The sequence below is a fragment of the Leuresthes tenuis genome, unplaced genomic scaffold, assembly GCF_036924035.1.
Source record: "Leuresthes tenuis unplaced genomic scaffold, fLeuTen1.0.hap1 SCAF_22, whole genome shotgun sequence".
In the NCBI taxonomy this organism is placed as follows: Eukaryota; Metazoa; Chordata; class Actinopteri; order Atheriniformes; family Atherinopsidae; genus Leuresthes; species Leuresthes tenuis.
The window spans coordinates 29,513,802-29,525,103 of record NW_027325376.1 but is presented as its reverse complement, the minus strand read 5'-3'; the positions used below and the strand labels follow the sequence as shown (position 1 = coordinate 29,525,103).

Below are 11,302 nucleotides of genomic sequence, written 5' to 3'. Positions count from 1 at the left end.
GGGTTTCAATCAAAGAGCTTCAGGTTCATCTGTACAGTGTGATGGAAAATGATTCATTCTTCTTTAGCAGGTGCTGGGAGTTGTTTTTCTAAATCAGAGAAAGGGTGTGTTATTCTATTTTTCCCGTTTTTCCTGTTTATCTACAGATGGGGTTACTTGGCTTTAGAGGTTAAGGTAGCAACTTATCTGTCCCATGCAGGTTGTTCACTTTTGTGTAACACTGTGTCTTTGTAAGTAAGTCATGAGATTTGAGACTCCCTCAGAGCTACAGCGAACACTGATACTCTCCTTCATCAAATACAGATCAGATTTTGGAAACGTTGATGCGGTCTCACTGTGCTTTGTCAACAGAAATTTCCACCACAACAAGAAGATGGAGTATTTTAATCTAACTTCTTGGTCCTGATTCCTAAGTACCAGTAGTTAGTATTTAGTACTCTCCATCATTGGTTATTTGCCTGAAACTATGTAGCTGACACCACTCTTATTTTGACAGTGTCCGGAAGTTGCGCTCCCTCTCCCTTCTTTTCTCGGGCAGGGTGAGTGTTGGCAGTCTGCAGATCTTCGTCGAGCGGTCAGTGGATAGCAGGAGAATCTTAGGAGGGATTTACGGGATTCCTTCATCACAAGCACTGCTCCAGGCTCCGTTAGTGTCGGCGGGGCTGCTCTGAGTCCATGGCCTGTACTGGCGGTGGATCAGCTGCAGCTGAACACTTGGAGATGCTCCGGGCTGTCTGCAGCTGCACGATAACACCGACACCGGCCCGGGGACACAGCTATGTTTTTCAAACGGAGAGCCAGGTAATGTTAGCTTGCTCGGACTGTGGGAGGCAAAGGGCGAGTCAAGCTGGCTTAAAAACCGAGGGAGGGTTCATGTGTGCGCTGACTGTGCGGGGGAGAATAGGAGGTTAGCTGTGTTCGTGCGAGGAGGAGGAGGAGGAGGAGGAGGAGGAGGAGGAGGAGGAGGAGGAGGAGGAGGAGGAGGAGGAGGAGGAGGAGGAGGAGGGCGCCTTCACACGCAAAGGCCTCCTAACATGTATTCGCTCCTTCTGCTGGAGCCACTACTGGCTTCTTTTGCCCGTAGCAGTATGTGCGTGTGTGGGTCAGGACGAATCGTCGTGTCGTGCCGTGGTTGAGTCCCCCGTGCACGGCTGCTGTTGTCTGTCCATCGCTTTAAGCAGGTCGGATGTGTTTCCAGCTCATGTTTGAATGGTGACAGAAGGGATGTTCCTCAGGCCACACTGAGAACACGCGCGCACACACGCACAGTCATTCACAGGGAGCGCTCTGAAAGTTCCTCATTCTTTGTTAAGTCACCTGAGCTCATATCTCCAGGTGCTTTTCACATGTTTACCTGGTGCTCAACCATTGGACAAGTCCTGTACAAGCCTGGTGTTTTAAAAGCAGCAGTTTGTTTGATTGTTGAAAGATTCACCTGCAAAGAAAAATCAAGCTCAAGCTGTCAAATAGTTGGAGCAGAAAATACAGCGTTTCCCTGTAAAATGTGCAGATTAAGTGGAAAAGGGAAACATTCATGTACTATTATCTGCAAACTGTAAAGTCATTTTTTTTTGGTTAGTTTCCATATTCACTGAGTGTAAAATCCCATCCTGGACTACTTTATTGATTATTTAGTTTAGAAAATGTATTCCTGTTACTGCATTACTGTCATAGGATGTGACTAATGATTAAACAAAAGAAATGATTGTAAATAAATTTTACAGTTACTTTTCAAAATGATTTTGGATGTGTGGAAAACCAAATGACTCATCACATGTTTCTCTGGACACATTCCTGCAGCACAAACCTGAAGTCAGCTTTTAACATGACAAGCTCCAGCCTGCAAAGAACACAACTTACAGCTCTTTAACAATACTTATGTAGCTGAAAGACACTTAATTATCTTTGCACAATTCAATTCAGTTTTATTTATATAGCGCCAAATTACAACAGCTGTCATCTCAAGGCACTTAGATAATATAGTCCAATTCAAAATTAATCTAATTCAAACATACAGAGCCAATTAAAAAATAATTTCAACTAGCAGATTGCACCGAAACTTGTCTTCAGTCCAATCTCCCGTCCTGAGCGTGTCTGTGGCGACTGTGGAAAGGAACGACTCCCTTTTAACAAGAAGAAACCTCTGGCAGAACCAGAACCAGGAAGAAACCTCTGGCAGAACCAGAACCAGGAAGGGTGGCCATCCGCCTCGACCAGCTGGGGTTTGAGAAGACAGAAAAGAGGGAAAAGAGGGGGAAAAAACACCATAACACCATTCAAAGGATACCTGTTGGAAACACAAGTTAATAACCACAATAATGTCACAGGTACATAATATAATTTGAGAAATTAAACAAGGGAAAAAAGAGAGCAAAGTGAGGAAAGGTGTGACAGATGAGGTCCCCCAGCAGTCTAAGCCTATAGCAGCTTAACTATGGGATGTTTCAGGATTACCTGAGCCATCCCTAACTATAAGCTTTATCAGAAAGGTAAGTTTTAAGCCTAATCTTAAAGGGTGTCTGCTTCCCAGACATTTACTGGCAGCTTATTCCACAAGAGAGGGGCCTGATAACTGAAGGCTCTTTTAGAAACTCTGGGAACAACAAGTAAACCTGCAGTTTGGGAGCGAAGTGCTCTGTTAGGAAAATATCTTACAATGAGATCTTTAAGATATGATGGAGCTCGGTCATTAAGAGCTTTATATGTGAGGAGAAGAATCTTAAATTCTATTCGGAATTGAACGGAGCCAATGAAGAGAAGCTAAAACTGGAGAAACATGATCTCTGCTGTTAGTTCTCATCAGAACTCCATTACATTGTTTGGTATGGTACAGTGTGGTTCACTTGTTTTCCATGACATGGTTTGGTATAGTACAGTGTGGTTCACTTGTTTTCCATGACATGGTTTGGTATAGTACAGTGTGGTTCACTTGTTTTCCATGACATGGTTTGGTATAGTACAGTGTGGTTCACTTGTTTTCCATGACATGGTGTGGTATAGTACAGTGTGGTTCACTTGTTTTCCATGACATGGTTTGGTATAGTACAGTGTGGTTCCCTTGTTTTCCATGACATGGTGTGGTATAGTACAGTGTGGTTCACTTGTTTTCTATTACATGGTTTGGTATGGTACAGTGTGGTTCACTTGTTTTCTATTACGTGGTTTGGTATAGTACAGTGTGGTTCACTTGTTTTCCATGACATGGTTTGGTATAGTACAGTGTGGTTCACTTGTTTTCCATGACATGGTTTGGTATATTACAGCGTGGTTCACTTGTTTTCCATTACATGGTTTGGTATAGTACAGTGTGGTTCACTTGTTTTCCATTACATGGTGTGGTATAGTACAGTGTGGTTCACTTTTTTTCCATGACATGGTTTCGTATAGTACAGTGTGGTTCATTTGTTTTCCATTACATGGTTTGGTATAGTACACTGTGGTTCACTTGTTTTCCATTACATGGTTTTGTATAGTACAGTGTGGTTCACTTGTTTTCCACTACATGGTTTGGTATATTACAGTGTGGTTCACTTGTTTTCCATTACATGGTTTGGTATGGTACAGTGTGGTTCACTTGTTTTCCATGACATGGTTTGGTATAGTACAGTGTGGTTCACTTGTTTTCCATGACATGGTTTGGTATAGTACAGTGTGGTTCACTTGTTTTCCATGACATGGTGTGGTATAGTACAGTGTGGTTCACTTGTTTTCCATGACATGGTTTGGTATAGTACAGTGTGGTTCCCTTGTTTTCCATGACATGGTGTGGTATAGTACAGTGTGGTTCACTTGTTTTCTATTACATGGTTTGGTATGGTACAGTGTGGTTCACTTGTTTTCTATTACGTGGTTTGGTATAGTACAGTGTGGTTCACTTGTTTTCCATGACATGGTTTGGTATAGTACAGTGTGGTTCACTTGTTTTCCATGACATGGTTTGGTATATTACAGCGTGGTTCACTTGTTTTCCATTACATGGTTTGGTATAGTACAGTGTGGTTCACTTGTTTTCCATTACATGGTGTGGTATAGTACAGTGTGGTTCACTTTTTTTCCATGACATGGTTTCGTATAGTACAGTGTGGTTCATTTGTTTTCCATTACATGGTTTGGTATAGTACACTGTGGTTCACTTGTTTTCCATTACATGGTTTTGTATAGTACAGTGTGGTTCACTTGTTTTCCACTACATGGTTTGGTATATTACAGTGTGGTTCACTTGTTTTCCATTACATGGTTTGGTATGGTACAGTGTGGTTCACTTGTTTTCCATGACATGGTTTGGTATAGTACAGTGTGGTTCACTTGTTTTCCATGACATGGTTTGGTATAGTACAGTGTGGTTCACTTGTTTCCCATTACATGGTGTGGTATAGTACAGTGTGGTTCACTTGTTTTCCATGACATTGTTTGGTATAGTACAGTGTGGTTCACTTGTTTTCCATGACATGGTTTGGTATAGTACAGTGTGGTTCACTTGTTTTCCATGACATGGTGTGGTATAGTACAGTGTGGTTCACTTGTTTTCTATTACATGGTTTGGTATAGTACAGTGTGGTTCACTTTTTTTCCATGACATGGTTTGGTATAGTACAGTGTGGTTCATTTGTTTTCCATTACATGGTTTGGTATGGTACACTGTGGTTCACTTGTTTTCCATTACATGGTTTGGTATAGTACAGTGTGGTTCACTTGTTTTCCACTACATGGTTTGGTATATTACAGTGTGGTTCACTTGTTTTCCATTACATGGTTTGGTATGGTACAGTGTGGTTCACTTGTTTTCCATGACATGGTTTGGTATAGTACAGTGTGGTTCACTTGTTTTCCATGACATGGTTTGGTATAGTACAGTGTGGTTCACTTGTTTTCCATGACATGGTGTGGTATAGTACAGTGTGGTTCACTTGTTTTCCATGACATTGTTTGGTATAGTACAGTGTGGTTCACTTGTTTTCCATGACATGGTTTGGTATAGTACAGTGTGGTTCACTTGTTTTCCATGACATGGTGTGGTATAGTACAGTGTCGTTCACTTGTTTTCTATTACATGGTTTGGTATAGTACAGTGTGGTTCACTTGTTTTCCATGACATGGTGTGGTATAGTACAGTGTGGTTCAGTTGTTTTCCATGACATGGTTTGGTATAGTACAGTGTGGTTCACTTGTTTTCCATGACATGGTTTGGTATAGTACAGTGTGGTTCACTTGTTTTCTATGACATGGTTTGGTATAGTACAGTGTGGTTCACTTGTTTTCCATGACATGGTTTGGTATAGTACAGTGTGGTTCACTTGTTTTCCATTACATTGTTTGGTATGGTACAAACACTTGTTTTCCATGACATGGTTTGGTATAGTACAGTGTGGTTCACTTGTTTTCCATGACATGGTTTGGTATAGTACAGTGTGGTTCACTTGTTTTCCATGACATGGTTTGGTATAGTACAGTTTGGTTCACTTGTTTTCTATTACATGGTTTGGTATAGTACAGTGTGGTTCACTTGTTTTCCATGACATGGGTTGGTATAGTACAGTGTGGTTCACTTGTTTTCCATGACATGGTTTGGTATAGTACAGTGTGGTTCACTTGTTTTCCATGACATGGTTTGGTATAGTACAGTGTGGTTCACTTGTTTTCCATGACATGGTTTGGTATAGTACAGTGTGGTTCACTTGTTTTCCATGACATGGTTTGGTATAGTACAGTGTGGTTCACTTGTTTTCTATTACATGGTTTAGTATAGTACAGTGTGGTTCACTTGTTTTCCATTACATGGTTTGGTATAGTACAGTGTGGTTCACTTGTTTTCTATTACATGGTGTGGTATGGTACAGTGTGGTTCACTTGTTTTCTATTACATGGTTTGGTATAGTACAGTGTGGTTCACTTGTTTTCCATGACATGGTTTGGTATAGTACAGTGTGGTTCACTTGTTTTCCATGACATGGTGTGGTATAGTACAGTGTGGTTCACTTGTTTTCCATGACATGGTTTGGTATAGTACAGTGTGGTTCCCTTGTTTTCCATGACATGGTTTGGTATAGTACAGTGTGGTTCACTTGTTTTCCATTACATGGTTTGGTATGGTACAGTGTGGTTCACTTGTTTTCTATTACATGGTTTGGTATAGTACAGTGTGGTTCACTTGTTTTCCATGACATGGTTAGGTATAGTACAGTGTGGTTCACTTGTTTTCCATGACATGGTTTGGTATATTACAGCGTGGTTCACTTGTTTTCCATTACATGGTTTGGTATAGTACAGCGTGGTTCACTTGTTTTCCATTACATGGTGTGGTATAGTACAGTGTGGTTCACTTGTTTTCCATTACATGGTTTGGTATGGTACAGTGTGGTTCACTTGTTTTCCATTACATGGTTTGGTATGGTACAGTGTGGTTCACTTGTTTTCCATGACATGGTTTGGTATAGTACAGTGTGGTTCACTTGTTTTCCATGACATGGTTTGGTATAGTACAGTGTGGTTCACTTGTTTCCCATTACATGGTGTGGTATGGTACAGTGTGGTTCACTTGTTTTCCATGACATTGTTTGGTATAGTACAGTGTGGTTCACTTGTTTTCCATGACATGGTTTGGTATAGTACAGTGTGGTTCACTTGTTTTCCATTACATGGTTTGGTATAGTACAGTGTGGTTCACTTGTTTTCCATGACATGGTGTGGTATAGTACAGTGTGGTTCACTTGTTTTCCATGACATGGTTTGGTATAGTACAGTGTGGTTCACTTGTTTTCCATGACATGGTGTGGTATAGTACAGTGTGGTTCACTTGTTTTCTATTACATGGTTTGGTATAGTACGGTGTGGTTCACTTGTTTTCCATGACATGGTGTGGTATAGTACAGTGTGGTTCAGTTGTTTTCCATGACATGGTTTGGTATAGTACAGTGTGGTTCACTTGTTTTCTATGACATGGTTTGGTATAGTACAGTGTGGTTCACTTGTTTTCCATGACATGGTTTGGTATAGTACAGTGTGGTTCACTTGTTTTCCATTACATTGTTTGGTATGGTACAAACACTTGTTTTCCATGACATGGTTTGGTATAGTACAGTGTGGTTCACTTGTTTTCCATGACATGGTTTGGTATAGTACAGTGTGGTTCACTTGTTTTCCATGACATGGTTTGGTATAGTACAGTGTGGTTCACTTTTTTTCTATTACATGGTTTGGTATAGTACAGTGTGGTTCACTTTTTTTCTATTACATGGTTTGGTATAGTACAGTGTGGTTCACTTGTTTTCCATGACATGGGTTGGTATAGTAGAGTGTGGTTCACTTGTTTTCCATGACATGGTTTGGTATAGTACAGTGTGGTTCACTTGTTTTCCATTACATGGTTTGGTATAGTACAGTGTGGTTCACTTGTTTTCCATGACATGGTTTGGTATAGTACAGTGTGGTTCACTTGTTTTCCATGACATGGTTTGGTATAGTACAGTGTGGTTCACTTGTTTTCTATTACATGGTTTAGTATAGTACAGTGTGGTTCACTTGTTTTCCATTACATGGTTTGGTATAGTACAGTGTGGTTCACTTGTTTTCTATTACATGGTTTGGTATGGTACAGTGTGGTTCACTTGTTTTCTATTACATGGTTTGGTATAGTACAGTGTGGTTCACTTGTTTTCCATGACATGGTTTGGTATAGTACAGTGTGGTTCACTTGTTTTCCATGACATGGTTTGGTATATTACAGTGTGGTTCACTTGTTTTCCATTACATGGTTTTGTATAGTACAGTGTGGTTCACTTGTTTTCCATTACATGGTGTGGTATAGTACAGTGTGGTTCACTTTTTTTCCATGACATGGTTTCGTATAGTATTGTGTGGTTCATTTGTTTTCCATTACATGGTTTGGTATAGTACACTGTGGTTCACTTGTTTTCCATTACATGGTTTGGTATAGTACAGTGTGGTTCACTTTTTTCCCATGACATGGTTTCGTATAGTATTGTGTGGTTCATTTGTTTTCCATTACATGGTTTGGTATAGTACACTGTGGTTCACTTGTTTTCCATTACATGGTTTGGTATAGTACAGTGTGGTTCACTTGTGTTCCACTACATGGTTTGGTATATTACAGTGTGGTTCACTTGTTTTCCATTACATGGTTTGGTATAGTACAGTTTGGTTCACTTGTTTTCTATTACATGGTTTGGTATAGTACAGTGTGGTTCACTTGTTTTCCATGACATGGGTTGGTATAGTACAGTGTGGTTCACTTGTTTTCCATGACATGGTTTGGTATAGTACAGTGTGGTTCACTTGTTTTCCATGACATGGTTTGGTATAGTACAGTGTGGTTCACTTGTTTTCCATGACATGGTTTGGTATAGTACAGTGTGGTTCACTTGTTTTCCATGACATGGTTTGGTATAGTACAGTGTGGTTCACTTGTTTTCTATTACATGGTTTAGTATAGTACAGTGTGGTTCACTTGTTTTCCATTAAATGGTTTGGTATAGTACAGTGTGGTTCACTTGTTTTCTATTACATGGTTTGGTATGGTACAGTGTGGTTCACTTGTTTTCTATTACATGGTTTGGTATAGTACAGTGTGGTTCACTTGTTTTCCATGACATGGTTTGGTATAGTACACTGTGGTTCACTTGTTTTCCATTACATGGTTTGGTATAGTACAGTGTGGTTCACTTTTTTCCCATGACATGGTTTCGTATAGTATTGTGTGGTTCATTTGTTTTCCATTACATGGTTTGGTATAGTACACTGTGGTTCACTTGTTTTCCATTACATGGTTTGGTATAGTACAGTGTGGTTCACTTGTGTTCCACTACATGGTTTGGTATATTACAGTGTGGTTCACTTGTTTTCCATTACATGGTTTGGTATAGTACAGTTTGGTTCACTTGTTTTCTATTACATGGTTTGGTATAGTACAGTGTGGTTCACTTGTTTTCCATGACATGGGTTGGTATAGTACAGTGTGGTTCACTTGTTTTCCATGACATGGTTTGGTATAGTACAGTGTGGTTCACTTGTTTTCCATGACATGGTTTGGTATAGTACAGTGTGGTTCACTTGTTTTCCATGACATGGTTTGGTATAGTACAGTGTGGTTCACTTGTTTTCCATGACATGGTTTGGTATAGTACAGTGTGGTTCACTTGTTTTCTATTACATGGTTTAGTATAGTACAGTGTGGTTCACTTGTTTTCCATTAAATGGTTTGGTATAGTACAGTGTGGTTCACTTGTTTTCTATTACATGGTTTGGTATGGTACAGTGTGGTTCACTTGTTTTCTATTACATGGTTTGGTATAGTACAGTGTGGTTCACTTGTTTTCCATGACATGGTTTGGTATAGTACAGTGTGGTTCACTTGTTTTCCATGACATGGTGTGGTATAGTACAGTGTGGTTCACTTGTTTTCCATGACATGGTTTGGTATAGTACAGTGTGGTTCCCTTGTTTTCCATGACATGGTTTGGTATAGTACAGTGTGGTTCACTTGTTTTCCATTACATGGTTTGGTATGGTACAGTGTGGTTCACTTGTTTTCTATTACATGGTTTGGTATAGTACAGTGTGGTTCACTTGTTTTCCATGACATGGTTAGGTATAGTACAGTGTGGTTCACTTGTTTTCCATGACATGGTTTGGTATATTACAGCGTGGTTCACTTGTTTTCCATTACATGGTTTGGTATAGTACAGCGTGGTTCACTTGTTTTCCATTACATGGTGTGGTATAGTACAGTGTGGTTCACTTGTTTTCCATTACATGGTTTGGTATGGTACAGTGTGGTTCACTTGTTTTCCATGACATGGTTTGGTATAGTACAGTGTGGTTCACTTGTTTTCCATGACATGGTTTGGTATAGTACAGTGTGGTTCACTTGTTTCCCATTACATGGTGTGGTATGGTACAGTGTGGTTCACTTGTTTTCCATGACATTGTTTGGTATAGTACAGTGTGGTTCACTTGTTTTCCATGACATGGTTTGGTATAGTACAGTGTGGTTCACTTGTTTTCCATTACATGGTTTGGTATAGTACAGTGTGGTTCACTTGTTTTCCATGACATGGTGTGGTATAGTACAGTGTGGTTCACTTGTTTTCCATGACATGGTTTGGTATAGTACAGTGTGGTTCACTTGTTTTCCATGACATGGTGTGGTATAGTACAGTGTGGTTCACTTGTTTTCTATTACATGGTTTGGTATAGTACGGTGTGGTTCACTTGTTTTCCATGACATGGTGTGGTATAGTACAGTGTGGTTCACTTGTTTTCCATGACATGGTTTGGTATAGTACAGTGTGGTTCACTTGTTTTCTATGACATGGTTTGGTATAGTACAGTGTGGTTCACTTGTTTTCCATGACATGGTTTGGTATAGTACAGTGTGGTTCACTTGTTTTCCATTACATTGTTTGGTATGGTACAAACACTTGTTTTCCATGACATGGTTTGGTATAGTACAGTGTGGTTCACTTGTTTTCCATGACATGGTTTGGTATAGTACAGTGTGGTTCACTTGTTTTCCATGACATGGTTTGGTATAGTACAGTGTGGTTCACTTTTTTTCTATTACATGGTTTGGTATAGTACAGTGTGGTTCACTTTTTTTCTATTACATGGTTTGGTATAGTACAGTGTGGTTCACTTGTTTTCCATGACATGGGTTGGTATAGTAGAGTGTGGTTCACTTGTTTTCCATGACATGGTTTGGTATAGTACAGTGTGGTTCACTTGTTTTCCATTACATGGTTTGGTATAGTACAGTGTGGTTCACTTGTTTTCCATGACATGGTTTGGTATAGTACAGTGTGGTTCACTTGTTTTCCATGACATGGTTTGGTATAGTACAGTGTGGTTCACTTGTTTTCTATTACATGGTTTAGTATAGTACAGTGTGGTTCACTTGTTTTCCATTACATGGTTTGGTATAGTACAGTGTGGTTCACTTGTTTTCTATTACATGGTTTGGTATGGTACAGTGTGGTTCACTTGTTTTCTATTACATGGTTTGGTATAGTACAGTGTGGTTCACTTGTTTTCCATGACATGGTTTGGTATAGTACAGTGTGGTTCACTTGTTTTCCATGACATGGTTTGGTATATTACAGTGTGGTTCACTTGTTTTCCATTACATGGTTTTGTATAGTACAGTGTGGTTCACTTGTTTTCCATTACATGGTGTGGTATAGTACAGTGTGGTTCACTTTTTTTCCATGACATGGTTTCGTATAGTATTGTGTGGTTCATTTGTTTTCCATTACATGGTTTGGTATAGTACACTGTGGTTCACTTGTTT

The 11,302-nt window shown here is 39.7% G+C and overlaps 1 protein-coding gene across 1 annotated transcript in view; it reads left to right on the top strand.

The window, feature by feature from the left end:
• The first annotated feature begins 541 nt into the window (after nt 1-541).
• gal3st4 (galactose-3-O-sulfotransferase 4) overlaps nt 542-11,302 on the top strand; it is a 66,804-nt gene continuing 56,043 nt past the window's right edge. Inside the window, exon 1 of the mRNA XM_072376001.1 lies at nt 542-801. Within this exon, the coding sequence (XP_072232102.1) occupies nt 779-801 (23 nt within the window). The 5' untranslated portion in view covers nt 542-778. The remainder of the gene's footprint in view (nt 802-11,302) is intronic.